The 20,031-nt window shown below is 39.0% G+C and overlaps 2 protein-coding genes across 5 annotated transcripts in view; one reads left to right on the top strand and one right to left on the bottom strand.

Moving 5' to 3' along the window:
• MED12L (mediator complex subunit 12L) overlaps positions 1-20,031 on the bottom strand; it is a 324,770-nt gene that overhangs the window by 84,660 nt on the left and 220,079 nt on the right. The window lies entirely within an intron of this gene.
• Positions 3,656-7,217, top strand: P2RY13 (purinergic receptor P2Y13). The gene is made up of 2 exons (XM_046002180.1): positions 3,656-3,719; positions 4,171-7,217. The coding sequence occupies exon 2, from the start codon at positions 4,186-4,188 to the stop codon at positions 5,185-5,187; it is 1,002 nt and encodes a 333-aa protein (XP_045858136.1). The 5' UTR covers positions 3,656-3,719; positions 4,171-4,185; the 3' UTR covers positions 5,188-7,217.

Here is a 20,031-nt window from a genome sequence, read left to right on the forward strand (position 1 = left end):
TTACAGTGATGCCAGTTGGAACTAAATATGTAGAAATTCACATACAAGTCAGTAAATAAAAACAAACAGCCTGATTTTTTTAAATGGGAAAAGGACATAAAAAATCAAATTCCAAGAGAAATACAAATGGACATTAAAAATACAAAAAAAAAAAAATACTCTCACTAATAAGCAAGTATATTTAAATTTAAATTGCATGGATTTTTTTTTTCCACCTCTAAGTTTAGAACTGTTTTAAAAGATTTTTACAACAGTGTTGAAAGGAAATATCCCACTCAGTGAGACTGTAAATTGGTACAATCTTTCTGGAAAGCTATCTGAAAATACCATTCAACATTTTGCTGCACAGCTTTTGTCCAGCAATCCCACTTCCAGAAAATTTGGCAATTTTCTACAATTTTCTATAAATATGTTGAAATAACTACACAAAAATATATGGACATACATGTGATCTACAGTACTGTTTTTAAGAGAGAAAAATTTGGAAAAAAGAAAAAACATGAAATGTCAATTGGTAATGGCTTAACCAAACTATGGTAACTTTCTATAGTATAACTTAAAAAAAAAAAAAAGGGTAAATCTTCACAGACTAACATGAAAAGGAAATGAAGATCTGATATGTCAATAAAGGTAAATATATATATTTGCATGCACATGGGTATACACATGCAAGGGGACATTAACTTTCAGTTTCTACTATACATATGCTTATATTTGAATTCCTCAAACTTGCTTTTCTTTTATAATAAAAGAAAACAGATATTAATAGGTTTAAGGTAATACTATGACTTCATTGTTTCTACTTATCTGTAGAGATTTTCTAATACTGATTTTACTTATAGACACTTCTACAGTTAATGTTAAACTACATAACTTATTTTAGCTTATTATTATTTCCACTTTCAGTTAATCCAGTGTGGAATTTTTTAAACAATTTTATATCATCTGAGAAAGTACTGTGCTGTGGTCTGATGGGAAGGAGTTTCCACTATGACTTTCATTCCAAATCAAAACAAATACTTCCTCATCTTTTCAGATATTATTTAGATGGTACGAGTTAACCACATCAACAGGAATCTTTAGACTATTAACTCTGATCCAAAGGAAAATCCCAAAAGAGACTAAAATGAAAAAAATAATTTGTTACCATTTGGCAGGCTTCTAATTTCTATGAGCTTTCAATGTATCTTCTTTAATTCTCTCCAGATCACACAACTTGGAACCATTTTATATTTTCAACCATGTAATTCACCATAAGGGAAAAAGTTTCACAAATTCATTAAACTTTAAATTGAATGTTACTCTTCACTCATCAATAAGTAATACAAAGCTCAGAAAGTCTAGAATCTAGTAAACAATTCCAGTTCACACTATCTATGGTTTCTGTCAGTTGGGAGTGTGAGGCAGGCTCTGAGCATGGCCTCTGAACCAAACTGTGTGGGTCTGCAGTTGGCTTGAATGCATCATTATGTTCAAACTGCTTAACTGTTTGCCTCAATTTTCTTCTCTGTAAAATGGGACCAATACCTGAAGATTTTTGTTGAAAAGTAAATAAGATCATATTATCATTTACAGCAGTATAACTACTAACTACGAATTTTACTGGTTTTGACTACATATAGGACTTAAAATTTGGTTTCTTCCCATTTGGCAAATTTCTAATTTCTGGAATCTTTCATTTCATCTTTGATTTTTCCCCACCCGTCATTTGTGATCTATCCCCAAAGGTATACTCGGTATCCAGCTTTTAACTTCATTCAACAAGAAACATACTAACATCTACCACATAATATACATTAGTCTGTGCACTTGGTGAATTTTCACTCATTTCATTTCCTGAACAACCCAACAAAGTAAATACTATTATTTATTTTCATTGTAAGGAGAAGGCAACTGTTTCATAGAAAACATAAATAATTTGCCCAAGGTCACAAGAAAATAAGAGCTGCAATAAGAAACTGAACCCAGGCACTCCAAATCCTGAGAGAGTGCTCCTAACTTCTCTGCTGGGCATGTTAAGCACATGGACATATAGGAATGTGTGGTCTATTGGATATTTAGTATGGTCAAACATTTTGAAACTTGCCCCATTTGAAAGGACAAATTCCCTAACTTTAGAAATGGGCATCGTTAAGTCAGTTCCTCTTTTGAAAGTTTCCCACATTTGGACATTTTGAAAGTTGACCAAAATGTGATTTCCAGTTTTCATATTATGAAATTTTCTTGTACAGTATTTCCTTATTTAAACTGAAACTATTCCAAACCTCCATCTAGATAATGGTTTTGGAGATTTAGGGAAATTTATACTTAATTATGTAGGTCAAATACTTCTACTTAGAAAGTAAAAATAGTTTATTTCTCCTCCACTGAAGCAAGCAAGAAGATGCTTGTTTAAATTATGTTCCATCACATTAATGAAATCCAGAATCTGTATTTCCAAGAAACAATTTATTTGAGTCAAACATACATTTTTTAAATGGTGCCACATTTGGTAGTTCCCACAAAATTATCAGGCATCCTATTGCCTCATATTTTAAACATCCAGTGGGACATGAAATTTTTCTTCTCAGAATCCCAAACCAGGCGATCCCAAAATTCTCCACCAACACAACCCCACTCTGGTCCAATGTGCAGCAAAAACTATGATGTGAAACTCCATGGAGAACTCCACATTCCCCTCATAAGGTCCCTTAATTTTCCCCTTCCCTTTATCTACCTGGCAGGGAAACATTTCCATTCATGGACAACAAGTGTCTACATAAAGCAGCAATTACACCCTTTTCAAACTTGAAGAGATTTAAAGGATACATTTTATAGACTTTGGCCCAAGGCTGACAGATGAAATTCCTGAGTCTTCAGCAGTTCACATACAGCATTAGATATAGAGAAATTTCCAAAAATGGTTTCTAATGAGTGAAATTATCTCCACTGAAATCTGCAGTTCACTCACCGCTGCAGGAAGGGGTGAATGTATCTTAGCGTTTCCTACATACCTGCCACAATTCTAGACAACTGACACTCATTTTGTCTTCTCATTAACACCATGAGGTATATACTATCATTACATCCAGTATATAGATGAGGAAACTGAGGCAGAAAGCTCTTAAATCATTTGTCTATGATCTAGCACCAAATAATTGCTGGATCTTGGATTCTAACCCCCAAATCTGTGTCTAACAGCCCTGAACTTTTGGAAAATATGTCAATCTCTCTGAGATAAAAGACCAAAAGACTGAGATAAATGTAAAAATAAGAGGTCATCCTACTGAACACAGATTTCTGGACAAAGCAGTCTACAAGAGTGCAGATGATGATTCTGATTTTAGAATCAGCACTTGCTCTCTCCTCCATGGCTGTAGTTTGGGACTAACTTATTTCTTTTTCTCCCACCTATTATTAGATACAAGAGGCACTCAAAAATTCCATTGACTGTGTAGATAGAAAAGATAAATTGCCAGAAGGTATTAAATGAGAAAATATAAAAATATTCAAGTCACAGTAGATTAACAGCACCTAAGCTCCATACAAAAGAGGCTTATTAGAAAATCTGCAAAGGTTTGAATATGAAGACATTCTAATTGATCACATTACACACGTGAAAATGAGGAAGGAAACCTGGTATAAGAAAGCAGAACAACACTTGCCTCACATGCTCTCCATGGGCCAAACCAAACACTGCCTCAATCAGAAGAAACAGCTCAGGATTCTCCCAAACAAAGGTGAATTTCAACTTTTATTATGAGTGGGCTTGCTTATAAGAGAAAGAAAATGTTCCGGGGGTGGGGGGGGACGCTTTAAGGTAGACATTCTAGAAACCACAGATTATGAGCATAAGGAAATATATAACGTGCAGCAATCTGACATGAATTATGACTTCTTAAATGGGTCTTGTTTTACTGCATGTTAAAAGGAGCACTTACAAAGGAGGTAGAACCTGTTATTTGGGTTTCATAAGGGTGTAAAAGTAATGGTACAAAATGGTACAAAAATGTAGTACATGTTTAAAAAACCCTAGCTAGAAACAATATGTGCCTTTTCAACTCCTCTACTGAATGTGATGAGTAAATGTAAGGTGTTAATATGCTACACACCTAAAGTCTGCTTTTAAATGTAGCACTCCAAAATTATGAAATGCTTGTTTCCCTTTGTGTGTGTGGTTATCTGTGATAGCGGACACTGGCAACCATGAATACCACAGCGATCAAGAGCTTCAATGGGTCTGAGCGGTGCCCCAGAGACACACGGGTAGCGCAGTTGGTGTTCCCAGCCATCTACACGGTGGTGTTCATCCTCGGCATCCTGCTGAACGCTCTGGCCCTGTGGGTGTTCCTTCACATCCCTAGCTCCTCCACCTTCATTGTCTACCTCAAAAATACTCTGGTGGCCGACTTGATAATGACACTCATGCTTCCATTCAAAATCCTCTCCGACTCACACCTCGGACCCTGGCAACTCCGGGCCTTTGTGTGTCGTTTCTCCGCTGTCATCTTTTATGAGACCATGTATGTGGGAATCATACTGCTAGGCTTTATAGCTTTTGACAGATTCCTCAAGATCATCAGGCCTTTTGGAAAATTCTTCGTCCAAAAACCTGATTTTGCAAAACTGGTCTCGATCCTCATCTGGCTCCTTTTGTTCCTCATCTCTCTGCCAAATATAATCTTGAGCAACAAGGAAGCAACGCCATCATCCGTGAAAAAGTGTGCCTCCTTGAAGGGTCCGCTGGGACTGAAATGGCATCAAGGGGTGAACTATGTATGTCAGTTCATTTTCTGGACTGTTTTTGTCCTAATGCTTCTGTTTTATGTGGTGATTGCAAAAAAAGTATACAACTCTTATCGAAAGTCTGGAAGTAAGGACCGCAAACACAACACAAAGCTGGAAGGTAAAGTATTTATTGTCGTGGCTGTATTCTTTGTGTGTTTTGCTCCATTTCATTTTGCCCGAGTTCCATACACTCACAGTCAAACCAACAGCAAGACTGACTGCAGGTTGCAAAATCAATTGTTTATAGCTAAAGAAACAACTCTCTTTTTGGCAGCAACTAACATTTGTATGGATCCCTTAATATACATATTCCTATGTAAAAAATTCACAGAACGCCTACCGTGTCTGAGAGGCAAAAAGACCACAGGATCAACTCAAGAAAATCAAACCACTCAGACAGACAATATAACTCTAAGCTGATAACTTTATCATGACTACTTTCTATTTAATAGATTAAAACTTCAAAAGATAATTGATTTAGGAATCAAATTTAAGCAATGAAAGAAAAACAGTGGGACAAATGCTTTCTTACATGTTATTACCCTGGTTTACAGAAAGGATTATACAAATTTTAATTCCACATAGACCTATTGATGAGCAGAATGAAGCATCATTCTGAAAACAGAGAGAACAACTGAAAGCAAACAACTTTCAGAAAGAGAAAACAACTGAAAGCAAAGTGGCCACTAGAGGTCATCTTTTTGAAAGCATTCACTTGCATTTTAGAAAACATGATGGATAAATGTAAATTACTAAGAAAGTCCCTTCCGAAACACTTTCTCACATCCTTTGACATACGTAAGTCAAACAGCACTACTGCTTTCGTGCCGTACAACTGCTGATACTTGCTGATTTAAAAAAAAACAAAAACAAAAACAATAAAACCCACACTTGAAAATCCTTGGATGAAAGCTGAAGCTAATGGTTGAAAAGGATGCTACCTATGGAGCATCTGGGGAGTTGAAACAGGGTCAGAAAACCCTGAGAAAGCCTGGATGAAGGAATTTCTCCTTATAAAGAGCCTCTTCCAGTATCAAGAGTACTGACATTTCAGTACTCCATAGGAGGCACACATGATTATTAAGCCACATAAAATATCATACTGTAGTACTTTGCATATGTCTTCAGTGTATAGGCAAGAACACAGGACTGATATTCTCTGGAATTCTCCCTCTGCCCAGCAGATACTATAATGGCAGTTGAATATGCCAGCTACTGAACAAAGCCTGCCTAGGTCAAAACCTCTACCCAGCTGCTCACGCCTCTGGTGGAAACTAACTACTCCTCCCACTGTGTTAGGGCCCCCGTGGCAGATTTCCCTTCACTAGTTAGCGATACCCCTAACTGCATCCCTGAAAGATGGCTAGGATTCTTTAAGAAAGACAACATAGTTTAAAGACCGAAACCATGTCATGTTTTCTAGGTACCTCCCACAATATTCCTCACAGACCATGAATTACAACTGTTTGAAATACAGTATGTCATTGTTGTGTCATTCTGGGTACATTTATGGAGAGAATGCTGACCCACAATCAATAGCATCCATATTGGGGAAATTTAGTAAAGGATGGCTACCTGTTGGTACTTATGTACCTCTACATTTCTTCTTGAATCCCTGTGTGCTTCAAAAAAACTAAAATGTGGTTATCTAGAATTGTGGACACGGATTTATATCTCTAGAGAAAATGCACAAAGAAGTAGTCATACTCTGTAAATGTACCTCTGGCTCCAACATGATCACCACAGCTGAAACCCAGGCCTCTTCCCATGCTCTCCAAGGCCCTGAAGGCCCTGGAACTTCCCCACCATTCTGGTCTTATCTCCTAACTGCTCTTCCATCCCTGGAACATTACACTCTGTATGTTTTTAACTGTCAAAAAATGTCTTGCTCCTTTTCGTCCCTGGGCCACTCACTGCACAGGTAAATCTCCCATTGACCCAATCATGAAACCCTAAGATGCCATCACTTGGCCCATGAAATCTCATCTGGTCAACCTCCCACCACCATCTCAAACCCAATCATCCCCTCATCGGACTGTTGTCATACTTCAATTATTGTACTTATCACACTGCTTTGTAATTACTTGCCCACACACATACCTACTCTTTTAATAATTTATGTATATTTTTGAGAGCAGAGATTGTGTCTCATTGTGAAATCAATAAATATTTGATAAAATAATCCAAGCTGGTTTTATTTTCATACTGTAGAAGAGCAAAGAGGAAGCCAATTCTCACTGATGCTGTTATTTTCAAAAGGTGATATCGATTCATTGAAAACGCAAGCTCTTTATAGTTGCCTTCCTATAGCATGTACCCAGGGCCCTGGGAATTGGGAGTGTTCCTGGGTTTGCTAGTAAATGAACATGAAGAAAGCAGGATTACTAAACAGGACATGTATAGCTTTGGAGCTAATGTCTGTCAACATTTCAGTTTTAAAACTACAGACAAAATGCTTTAGTGACGTGCTGTTGGTTTTGGTTAAGTAAAATCTGTAACTGTAGCATATTACAATCTCCAAAACTCTTCTAGAAAATACTCTTAATGTGTTATCTTCATTCTCTGAAATAAAAGAATTAAATTGTGGTAACTGCTAAAGATGCCACTAAATCCACACTGCCTTTAAGTTCATTAAAATTACATTAAACAATCATATGTAGACTCTAATAGTGTATTATAAATAACTGCATCTTGATAATATACAGAATTTATTTTATAAAGATCTTTCAAGGAGCACCTCAGTTGCTCAGTCATTAAGCGTCTACCTTTGGCTCAGGTCATGATCTCAGTCCTGGGATCAAGCCCACCATCAGCCTCCCTGCTCAGTGGGAAGTGTGCTTCTTCCTCTCCTTCTGCCCCTCCCCCTGCTCATGCTTGCTCTCTCTCTCTCCCTTTCTCCAACAAATATTTAAAGATAGAGTTCTAAAATTATGCCCACCCTAAATACAAATATTTAATTCTATTATAGTAACATGATAGTGAAAAGCTGAGTACCTGATTTGCAGAGTGAAATAATCTATGAAGAACTTAGGGGACGGGTATATTAGAGCCACCTTAAAATCATGCTCACAGAATGCAAAGCAACCATTTGAAGAGAACTTTCCAAACTAGCGATCACAAATACTAAATTCTACAATGCTTATAGAATGAGAGGCTATACCATAGCCGTTAATGACTGAAACAAGAAAACAAAAGGGGGGGGGGGGACAATAGTTAGCTTTAATATAATCTGTGAGCTCCGAACACAAATAAGAGCTTTTGTAAAAAGTTAAATATAATTGTTTTTACTGGATGTAAGCAATATGAATATAGAACACGCGTTAAATGGTAGTTCACAAAGTGCCACAGGGAGCAGAACACAGACTGCTAAGCCCACGCCCAGAGTTTCTGATTCAGGAGGTCTGGGGGGAGGCCTGAGTTTGCACTAAATTTGCAGAGGTGACTGATGCTACTGTTCTGGACCACACATTAAGATGTGCTAACTGCTCCTTGGGGCTCGTACTGAGAACTGGGCATACTGTTCCTTGAGATTCTTGGACAAGAGTGCACAGGAGTGGAATCTGTTGGCAGGAGACAGACAAAACTGTTATTAAGAGAACACGGCAGATGTAAGGTGACAGGCAGCGGCAAGGACTTGGCTACCTGAAAAGTTCATGCCCAGCCTACAGGGGTTTCTACCACTCCGGGCCAATGGTTGGCACCAGAGGGATTTGGGGGCCCAGAGTTGCTGGCTAGCAGCAAGAGCAGAAGAACTGACCGGGTGACAACAAACGCAGCACACACTACTTACTCTTCACTATGTATGAGGCAAGTCTACCAAGAGCTTTCAACAGTCTGTCCCAGTGAATAATCCCAGGAAGTGCTCAGAGACAAAGAAGTTGAGAAACAGAGAAGCTAAGCAACTTGCGTGGGGACCTCACAGCACAGACAAAGCAGAACTAGGACTGTAATTGAGACTCTGGCTTCAGAGTCCATATTCGTGACCACTATATTCACCACCTCAGATATTCTAATGTTCTCAAGAGAAATCATAAATCCTGTCTCCCGTATTTCCGGCTCCTTTCAAAACTTCCGTAGCCACCTCCACAATCCTTGACCCCACAGACACATTACGTTCATGTGTGGGCTCTGACTAGCCCAGGTGCTGCCAGGTAATCGGCTCTGACCTAGAAGCGAGCAAGAGCTTCCCCGAGCCTTAACGCACGCAGCCTGCAGTCCTTCTGAGGGCTTGTTATGAGCCAGGCACCATGCTGTGTGCTCTACAAGGACAATTACCCTCTCTGTTTCTCACTTCAACCCGATGAGAGAGATACCACAGGGCTTCCTGTTGGAGGGCAACATTAAAAGAAAACTGAAACACAAAGCAAAAAGATACCCAGCCCACAGTCGGGCCTGCCAGCAAGCAGAGGCAGAGCTGGGGCTAAAATCCAGGAAGGCGGCCTTAGGCCCAATGCCTCAATGGCTCTGCTACACCATTGGGACAAGTTCCTCAAGGCTTGACATTACACCCCAGCTGCGAAGATGTTAAGGAGGTGGCTCCTGAAGAGGAAAGGAGAGGTCTCAGTACAAACGAGGTCCGAAACCTCAGGGGCTGGAGCGGTTCAGCTCTACGAGTACCTCCAGCACTCGAAAGGTCTTGAGAGACGTAAAATTCCAAAGAGCGGGTTCACGGATTCACTGCCTTCAGTGCACAGCCCTTTGCCTTCCTGGAAGCACACAGTGGTCAGGCACACATCCCACAATGGATCCAATTGTGGAAGCAGTATGAGAGACATAATTCACTCACCATTAACAACTGAAAGGAAAAGGTAGCTCACTCCAAATGGAGACATGAGGAAGGGCTTGCAGGAGATGACAACGAGATCTAGACCCTGAGGAAGGAGATAGAGCATGCGAAAGGGAATGCTGCCAGGCCATGAGCAGTCTGAAGGAAGGCTCAGCTAGGGGTGGGGAAAGTGCTATGGCCAGAGCACAAGGGGCTATGGGGACCGGGGGCTGCAGCACGTGGACGTATGGAGCATGGGAGCCTGCAGCAAAATGCTAGAGGTCTCATGTTGGATTGTATAGACTTCTCGATGAACCATGGAAAGTTTCTTAAGTGAAGAACTACACGCTCTTTGCTTGTGCTTTAGGAAAATCAATTTGCCACCAATAGGGCTCGTATGAGTACGGATTGAAGGAAGAGTCACTGAGGACTGATCGATTAAAGAAGTCTTCCATAGATGCAGGCAAGAGCCAAGGAGAAAAACTGAAATAAAACCTTAAGGACATTTTCAGAGACAGGTTTTGAGTCCAAACCACCAGAGAGTAGGAGATTATATGTAAAATGTATGTAATTAATAGGCAAAATGTATTTTCAATGGGGCCCATAATCCCCACCCTACCCTCCTTACAATTGAGATTCATTGCTCTGAAGACCATTAGATTGAGTGATGTATTAGACTATAAAGGCAAAAAAGCAAATTCTGGGTATGATTAAAGCCTCAGAAATGTGGGTCAATAAATCTAGCTAGTGGAGACAAAATATGGATCCAGGGCTCTGAAGGCAGTGCTAGATCAGATGGCTAGGGGAACATTTTTTCTGAGACAGTAAGAGAAGAAGAAATGAGCTGAACATCCCAGAGTCCATGCCGTGCAAGTGTCCTGTACAGAATAGACAGAAGAGATGTCTAGAATGCAGAGTTTAGAGGGTGGAAGGTGGGGGCTGACTTAAAAGGAGGAGCAGGAGAACTGGTATACTGGAAACTAAGGAAGAAGTAATAGTCAACAAAATCAAGCATTCTAGAAAGGTCAAATGTGATGAATCTACAAATATGAGGTTAGTAGTAACACTGAGAAGGTGGGGTAGAGCCCCATATGTAAGAGGAAGTGAGAGACTATGAGTAACCCTCATCTTGCCACAAAAGACAAGTCAGTTTACAAGAGTTCCAAGGAGAAAAGAACAACTGCTGGTACATTACCTCAGCTTTTTCCAAGGGTTTCTAAGAACAGACAGAGTGGTCCCTTCCTACGCTGTGCAGAGCAAAAGTGCTCCATGTGAAACAGCAAAGAGAGCAGAAGTGCAAACACATGGCAGGTATAACAGCATGACCATGAAAATCCAGCTTCAGCCAGAAAAATGGGTATGCCAACATTTCAGGCATTAATATTACCTGGGTTTCTGATACGTAGTCCAACCCCCCACACCCAACTCAGCATAAATTATTTGTAGGAAAAGCAGGGGCGGCACAGAGAAAGACACCAAGTGGTAGGGATGGGAGTTGAGAACATAGGGAAAAGTAATAAAAGAGAAAAAAAGAGAAGAGAAAGGAAATTGAATTTAAGACTTACAGTAGTAGGTAAACTAAATTTTTTAAAAGACTTCTTTATTTATTTTAGAGACAGTATGCGTGTGAGCACCTTGGGGTGGGGGCACGCTCAATGCAGGGCTCGTTCCTAGGACCCCAAGACCATGAGATCATAACCTGAGCTGAAACCAAGACCTGGATGCTCAATCAACTGAGCAAATTTTTAGAAAAAATTCCGTTTCTCACTCAGCATGTGAATTCTTGCCACTTCTATAATAAAACTCAAATTGACAAATGTAACATCTCAAGGCATGGTAATAAAAATGTCTACTTTTATTTATTTATTTATTTGCTTTTCTTTTAATTTAGCTGACAGACAGAGATCACAAGCAGGCAGAGAGAGACAGAGGAGGAAGCAGGCTCCCTGCCGAGCAGAGAGCCCGATGATGATGCGGGGCTTGATCCCAGGACACTGAGATCATGACCTGAGCTGAAGGCATAGGCTTTAACCCACTGAGCGACCCAGGCGCCCCTCTACCTTTATTTAAAAAAACAGCTTAAATACCAGATGCTTGTACATGACTGTACTTGGTGTTGTCCATCTTGAACAATTTTACCTATCTGGTAAATAATTTCTATCTGAATACTTATATAGCTTTTTAGGAACACTGGCTCTGTGCATTAAATTTTATCACATAGATATATCATATCACTCAACACTTTTTTTTTCCTTTTTACTCTATTTAACTCTGTTTAACTGAAATTTCCAACAATCAAAAATGCCTGAACTACAAGTAAATGAAGCATTAATCTGTTCTCTCCTCCCTCTACAGATCCTGCTCTCAGGTTTACACTTCCCCACCATGTCAGATAGACTAGAATAAGCCATTCTAATTTCCTCCTTTTCAGAAGGGAAAGCTGTCAAGAGAGAACATAAGCATTTCAAGTTATCATCAGTTCATCACTGAAGGAAAACCAAGAGTTTTCTAAGGACAAATAAAATATTATGGACTTACACTGGCTTCTAAGTTGAGGAAAATTTTCAATTTTTAATCACTCCAAATTTACCTTCAGACACCCCACTCATTCCCTAAGTCACTTTGCCTTTGGTGGGGGGTGGGGGGGGGAGAGGAAGGGAAGACAGGGAAGCTACTGTTCCCTAAGTATCGACCCTGTTTTAAAGCACTGATTACCTCATTTAATCTTCACAATATTATAAGGTAACTATCCCCAAGCTTATTTTCCAGAAGAACAGACTATCCCCAAGCTTATTTTCCAGAAGAACAGACCCAGGTATATTAATGATTTTCCAAAGCGGGGGTGGGGGGGGACAACTATGAATTGGAGGGGCTAAAATCCAAGTTGGAGTCTGTCTGACCCCAGAGTTACCAGGCTCTTGTCATGGCCCAACAATGCCTGAAGCGAAATTTCCCAAGTGAGGACACGGAATAAGTAGCACAGCACAAGGCAGGGAATCAATAGGAGGTCAGGAGTTGTATGCAGGCATATCTCCAGGCTCAATCTCCAAACCATCCCTTCCCTCTAATCAACCATTACACATGAAGTTCTCATACCAGAAAAAGGTAAGTGCTTTATTTAAAGCAGACCTAATAGATACAAATCATTTCAAATGACAGATTAAACACAGTAATTCAAGCATAGGGACCTAAAGATACCAATCTCATAAAGATATCAATCTCAAGGGAACATTAAAGGGTTTGTAGTAATTATACTCAGCACAAATTTGCAGCCATTGGATGTGAGCCACAATTAGAATGACTTCTGTGTGAAGTGATTGGACAGTAAGATGTGATGAAGATTTTACTACAGTCCTTGTTACATGTTCTGGCTACATGCAATAGGCATGGGCACTCAAGACAGATCGACTTGAGCTATGAGATCTCTGCTTGTCTTTGTTTCGTAGTGAGTTAGTGTATTACAAAAGACTAGTGCAGGGGTGCCCGGGTGACTCAGTATGTGAAGTGTCTGCCTTCAGCTCAGGTCTTAATCCCAGAGTCCTGGGATTCAGCCCTGCGTGGAGCTCCCCGCTCAGCGGGGAGTCTGCTTCTCCTTCTGTCTTTACCCCGGCTTGTGCTCACTCACTCTCACTCTCTCTCTCAAATAAATAAAACATTTACCAAAAAAAAAAAAAAAAAAAAAAAGATTAGCAAGCCCTCTGTATGCAAAGGAAAATCATATGCAAGAGAGAAAGGACTAGAAGACCAAGACAAGCTTTGGTAATGCATTTGCCAATGTCTCACACTAAAAAGGTGGGAGAGTAGGAATCGGGCAAACGGTTCTATCAAGATTTTAGGAAGACTTATCAATAATGATACCAAACGTTTATTCCAAGATCTTAGAAACACATTCTCTCCTTGAGTGCTTCGGTCTCTTCTAATACTATATTCTGAAAAATCAGTAAGGTTATGGGAATTCTCATTTAAAATTCTGTAATTAAATAAAAATCCTCCTTTTATAGAACAATAAAACCAAGAAAATTTGAGTAAGTTATCTAGTAATCCCAAAGAAAATGAGAGTTTGGATCTACTGACTTTGTGATCCGTGATCCATGAACCAGGTCTTTTTTGAACAAGATTATAGATATTCCTATTTGACCTCAAAATCCCAAACTCTAATATAAATTTCAGGCTAATAAAACCAAAGTGCCTCAGAAACATTCTGAGGCAGCCCTTACTACATATCCTACAGAATGGATCCTACCAAATACAGAACAAACCAATTTTCAAAAGCCAAGGGGACGTTTTTAAAAAAGTAAAAAAGGAGAGATTGTTCTAAAGATTAAAAGTCTAAAATGACAGCTAAACCAAATGCCATGTGTAACCAGTGATTGAATGCCACATCAAAAAAATTAAAAGGATATTATTGGGAAATTGCAAAATTTTAATACAGACAGAATATTTTAAAATGTTACTGCTTCACCATTAATCTTGACTGATAATAATACTGTGGTTAGATAAGAGAATATCCTTGTTTTTAGAAAGCACATGCTGAAGAAGCTAAGGACGAGGCATCTGTCACAAGGACTGCAACTTCAAACAGGTCCCCCCAAAATACAGTGGGGGGATAGAGCATGTGAAAAATGTTAATAGTGTGTAAGCTGAGATGAAACTTAGTCGCACTATTATTTCAATTTGCTCATGGACTTGACATCTTTAAAAATAACATTAGAAAAAAAAAGTTACCTTCAGTAAAAAATGAAAAAAAAATTTTTTTTAAACATTGTGGTGGTCGAGAACCACAAACACATATCCCAGGACATTGTCTTGTACTTGAAATAAATTTAGGGTTTGTAATGGCTAAAACAATGTTATTAAAAGAGCTTCCCTTCATTTAATGGGATCTTCCAATGAAGCAGCAAGATAATTATTATTATAAAGTCTCCTGTGGCTTTTATGAAATGTGAGACTTGCTATAAAAACCAGCAAAAAAAAAAAAAAATTAAAAAAAATAAGCAGGTTAACCGTTCGGTGATTTGAACAATAATAAAGTTATGGGCTGTTTTTCAGCTGCTCTTTTCATCAAAGCATTACACTTTTTTCGTGACTAAACGTGTACTACTTCCCTTTTTGAATGTTAAGTAAGACCGGCTTGAACAAGTCCCAACTTGAGACTGGCATGATATGCTTCAAGACAAATGCATAAAGGCTGCCTCATGCAAACTTTTTCATTCCTAGACTTAATTTGCATCACTGGCCAAAGCTTTTAAATACGACAATCTGACTATTACGTTCCTCAGAAAGGGAAAAAAAACACCAACCCCAGCCCACCTCCAGGAAGAGAGTGAGATGCCTACTACACTGCATGGACAAGCAGACGGCAGCTCCTTCCCTCCTCCACGAGGTCTTTCGAAAACACCAATAGGTACAATGTCAAGGTGCTTCACTGTACAGGAAGAACTTGGCCCTTACACAGGACAGGGATTTTTTTTACCATAAAAAATTAATATTGTTAGTTGGCCCTAACAGGACAAAGGCAACTCAGGGTTAAAAAAAAAAAATGTATTAAAATTTAAGATACGTAACAGAACTGCCTTTATTCCTTCAACAGAAGCTTGTGAAGTATTTGTCCAAATAAGGTCTCTAATATGATTTCACACAGATAACTGGAAATTTGGGATGACAACTCTCAGAAGTTGTAGGGAAAGCCTTAGTCCGCACACTTTCAAGAAGGCTACAAGGAAGTTTCTCTCTTTGAACTGACACTTTTAAGACTTGGCAGTTGGTTATTTTGACAGGTTGATTTCACATCATTTACTGCTTATGGATCACAGTGACAAATGGCAAAAAAGAACAAGTTTCAAACTCAGGTCTGCAAGGCACAGCCTTCCTCCTCAGGATGCAATAAACTGTTAAAATCAAAATCCATGGGGAAGAAGTATAAAATGGTACAAAGCAGAGTCCAATCTAAAGAACTGTTTGTAAATCTGACAAATTCTTTTAAGATTGAGCCACTATTAAGTCGCTTAATTTTTGTCCAGAGACTTTCCCTAGGGCTGTCTACTTACCTGTAACTTAATCTACCCTAAACAGAATGGAATGGAGAACCATTAAAATTGTAGTTGTGTCTCTGGGAACAAGTAATAGAAGAAAAATAATTCTGATATTCAACTATTAGTATTTAAATTAAATAAATATTTGTTTTTCTGTAATAACGCAGAAAGAAAACCAGTTAGTGTATGTGTGTGTTTGTATGTATTTATATAATTTCCTTAAGGCATAAGTAAACACTAGCAATTCTTTTTTTTTTTAAAAGATTTTATTTGTTTGTTTGACAGACAGAGATCACAAGTAGGCAGAGAGGCAGGCAGAGAGAGAGAGAGAGGGAGAAGCAGGCTTCCTGCTGAGCAGAGAGCCTGATGTGGGGCTAGATCCCGGGACCCTGAGATCATGACCTGAGCCGAAGGCAGAGGCTTTAACCCACTGAGCCACCCAGGTGCCCCGACACTAAGTAATTCTTATTATTGATCTATAACTTCAAAAAAGATTCTACCTTTATTATTTTCATTTATTTTCACCTATGATTGTAAAAGGTTTTGATTCTACTTGGTGAAATTTTTATTTACCTATTTGTTTGAATGTTGTAAAATCTTGCAAATCTTTTGGAGATTTTTATCTGAAAGTTCTAAAAGTAATTACAAATAAGAAAAAGTGATTTAAAAAAAAGAAAAAGTGATTTGATTATATAAATTTATCATTACAGGAAGATTTTTTGAAAAATAAAGCTGTTTTGTCCTTTTTTTTTTAAAAGGTTTTATTTATTTGAGAGAGAGAGAGAGAGAGCACAAGCAGGGGGAGGAGCAGCAGAAGAGGGAGGGAGAAGCAAACTCCCCGCTGACCAAGGAGCCCAACACAGGGCTCGATCCCAGAACTCTGGGACCATGACATGACCCGAAGGCAGATGTTCAACCAACTGAGCCTCCCAGGTACCCACTACTTTATTTTTAAAAATGGAATTTAAGGGATTGGGTGAGAACTCATCCTCACAATATATTTATTTAAAATATTTTGAGGGCGCCTGGGTGGGTCAGTGGGTTAAGCTGCTGCCTTCGGCTCAGGTCATGATCTCAGGGTCCTCGGATCGAGTCCCGCATAGGGCTCTCTGCTCAGCAAGGAGCCTGCTTCCCTCTCTCTCTTTCTCTCTCTCTGCCTACTTGTGATCTCTCTCTGTCAAATAAATAAATAAAATCTTAAAAAGAAAGTTTAAAATATTTTGAATACTGACATTTGTATATATGTAAAAATAGGTCTACAGATCTCATCAAATTCTTGAGTAGGACAACAGGTTTCCAACGTTATCAATCACAAGTATAAGCACTTTTCAATTTTAGTTTTTAAACAATACGTAGAATAATATCTTAAAGGATTTGTCTTTCATAAAATATATTCTGATTCCTTTTAATCCAACTTTAATCAGCAGGAAGTTTGCATGCCTATTTCCTAATTAGCAACAGGAAGCTCCTCCACCTACATGAGAAAGAAAAAAAAGAAAGGAAAGAAGAAAAAGAAAGAAAAGAAAGAAGGAAAAAGACGGACAGAAATGACCTAAACATTGGGACTGATTTAACAGGGGCCAACCCCAATCTGACACTTCGTCTCCTCCTCCTTAAACAGTCCTCTGGCATTCTGAGCTCCAGCCCTCTGTGTTCCCTTCAGGTGAATCACCGTCAGATTCCTGCAAGTTCAGGAAATGCTCTTCCCCAATCTACAAATCTCACCTACTCTCAGATGTGAGTCACTTACATTAGCAAGAGAGCAAGTTGCTCAAGCTGTTCAGAGCAGGACAGTCTCAAAGGACACCCTCAAGGGGCCCAGGCGAGAACCCACTTTCTCCGACAGGGGAGAAAAATGCTTATTTCTCATGCTGTGCCAGAAAACCCACTTCTCTGTCAACCATAGTTTCAAGGCTTATTCTTAATTAGAGTTCAGGAGCCTGTTTCAACTTGAAGACACCATATCAGGTGAATGGACACCCAGACACCGCAATGAAAGGTAAATAAAAAAAATTTTTTTTAATTTTCTTAAAAGCTGTGGCCGATAGGACACATCACTAGACTATAATTATCCTTCTGCTTAAACCTGAGTTCTGAAGAAAACGTAGAAATGAGAATACTAACTGCATAAGATAATTTAAGTCTTCCCTCTCTGGGAGGCACCACATTCCAAAACAAGGGCCATATGTTCTTCATGGAGCTTCACTGTTTCCAACAGGGGCGGGTGGAAAATGTAAATTGTGTATTGTGCCTCCAAACATGGAAACGATGACTTGGAAATCACTTATGTTTAAGTTAAATTTTTTTTTATCACATTTACTGTATTCAATGAGTAAAATTCGTAGTGTCTTGTAATTGTTTCTCAAGACCCAAAATGTACATTTGTTTCATTATGTTTCATTCACATTTTTTTTAAAAAAGGAGAAACCAAATGAAAAAAGATGATTTTCTGTCCAAATTGCTTCATTTTGAAAAAAACATCTCAATCTTTTCATCGTACCACAACGAACAGGGCGATCCTCATTCCAATTCCTTCAGAGATCATGTTAAAACATGTCCAGAAAGGCACTGAGAAAACCGCCTGACTACCGACAAAGGGCTCAAACACCTTAGTTCAGCCTCACATTCAAACTGTAAGGTAGCTTTTGCTTCACTGAGAAAAACAAAAAGCAAGCATGGAGATTTGAACTTGCTGAATTTAAAACAAAGACATGAAAAGATAGGTGAGCTGCAAATAGGGTGACTTTTGATTCACTAGGTTAACATCTACCTACTAAGGAACTCTTTTATTACTAAAACTGCATGGGGCAGGGAGGGCCAGGCACTGATCATATTGTATATCATTATCATCTCTGCCATTCTGAAGTTAACAAAAATCTTCCCTTCTTGAAATTAGGAATCAAGGAGCTTCTCTTAGTCCTTCAGCAATACCCTTTGCTAAGACTATCATTTCCAACACCTACTTGAAGAGTGTTTTTGGTATATGTGGGTGAAGGCAGAGGGCTGGAGGGATAGTTGGATTCCTGAATACCATATTTAAGGATGTAGGTCAGGGGTGGAGGAGAGGGAGTAATTAGCAGAAAATCATACCTTTCATGAAGAAGCTAAGGGGAAATTTCCTAGCCAGAGACAGTGTGCTGAGAGGGATTACTGCACTCAGGGAAGAGGGTGGGTGAAGGGAGACCAAATGAGAATTGATGTTTTTCTTCAGGTTACCAGTGTGCATGCCCTCTCTTCTTTGTGCGTGCCTGCTCTTCTTCCTTCCTTGATATCTCAGGGTTTCGCTTCCTTCAAGAACAAAAAATATTTCATGCTTTGCCTTGTACTCAGAAAATGCCACAGAAATTTAAAATAGAGGAGACAAGAATAGTCATTTGTTTTTTGTATGCCTCCAAACAGGAAAACTAGGAAAACGCATAAAACTCCCTCAAAGCCTGTCCTGGTGAGGGCAAAACAGAGTGAGGCAAAATCTAGGTAAAATCACCTGGGAGTAGTCTACAGTCTACAGGACAGATGCTCTATGCACAGGCAAGGGACAGTAGTTTGATTCAGGGCAGAAAATCCAGGACCCACCACAAAATGTGAAGGGTTTGAAGACTATGCCAAAAGTTATCAGAGTGAGTTGGGCAAGCCTCTTCTTCAAGAGCTCACTGACATCCCTCACAGTAAAATGTGGGGATCAGATCAGATGGTCATTAGAGGGCCCTTGCACCTCTCCAGTCCCACAGTCCCACATAATTTATATATATACATATATAAATATAAATATAGATATACACACACACACACAAATATGTATACACACACATACACTAATTGGTTTTCTTACTGTGTTATTACAGAAAAACAAATATTTATTTAATTTAAATACTAATAGTTGAATATCAGAATTATTTTTCTTCTATTACTTGTTCCTAAACAGAGACACAACTACAATTTTAATGGTTCTCCATTCCATTCTGTTTAGGGTAGATTAAGTTATAGGTAAGTATGCTGAGGTATTAGAATTGGTTACCAAGAACCAAGACTTGGCTCAAAGGAAGGAATACTTGGAGGGGACTTGGTGGAGCCAAACATGATAAGGAGAACTGATCCTTTCCAATTCTGTCCCAGCCAACTACATAATGTTAATCAAATCCCAACCTCTTTAGGTTCCAGATTCTCCCTCTCCAAGATGGAGATGAATACAGTTTGTTCCCACTTCCTCAGGTAGAAAGATGTGCACTAATACAAACACCAGGGTCACCTGCAGTTCTTGTAGTTGTGACCATCAAAAGAGAGGGGAGAGCAGAGGCAACCATGATCTTGTGATTAAAAAGTAGATAAAAGTGATAAAAAAGTAAGATAAAAGTGATAAAGTAGAATAGATAAAGTAGAAAAGAAAAAAGTAGATAAAAGTGATAAAAAAGGGGGGGCGTTGAGGAAAGGGAAAACAAATCATAACAATAAAGTTTTAACAACAGAACC

The sequence above is a fragment of the Meles meles genome, chromosome 4, assembly GCF_922984935.1.
Source record: "Meles meles chromosome 4, mMelMel3.1 paternal haplotype, whole genome shotgun sequence".
Lineage (NCBI taxonomy): Eukaryota > Metazoa > Chordata > Mammalia > Carnivora > Mustelidae > Meles > Meles meles.

Excerpts from the sequence above, each read along its gene's own strand:
- P2RY13 (XM_046002180.1), top strand. The coding sequence starts at position 4,186 with ATGAATACCACAGCGATCAAGAGCTTCAATGGGTCTGAGCGGTGCCCC.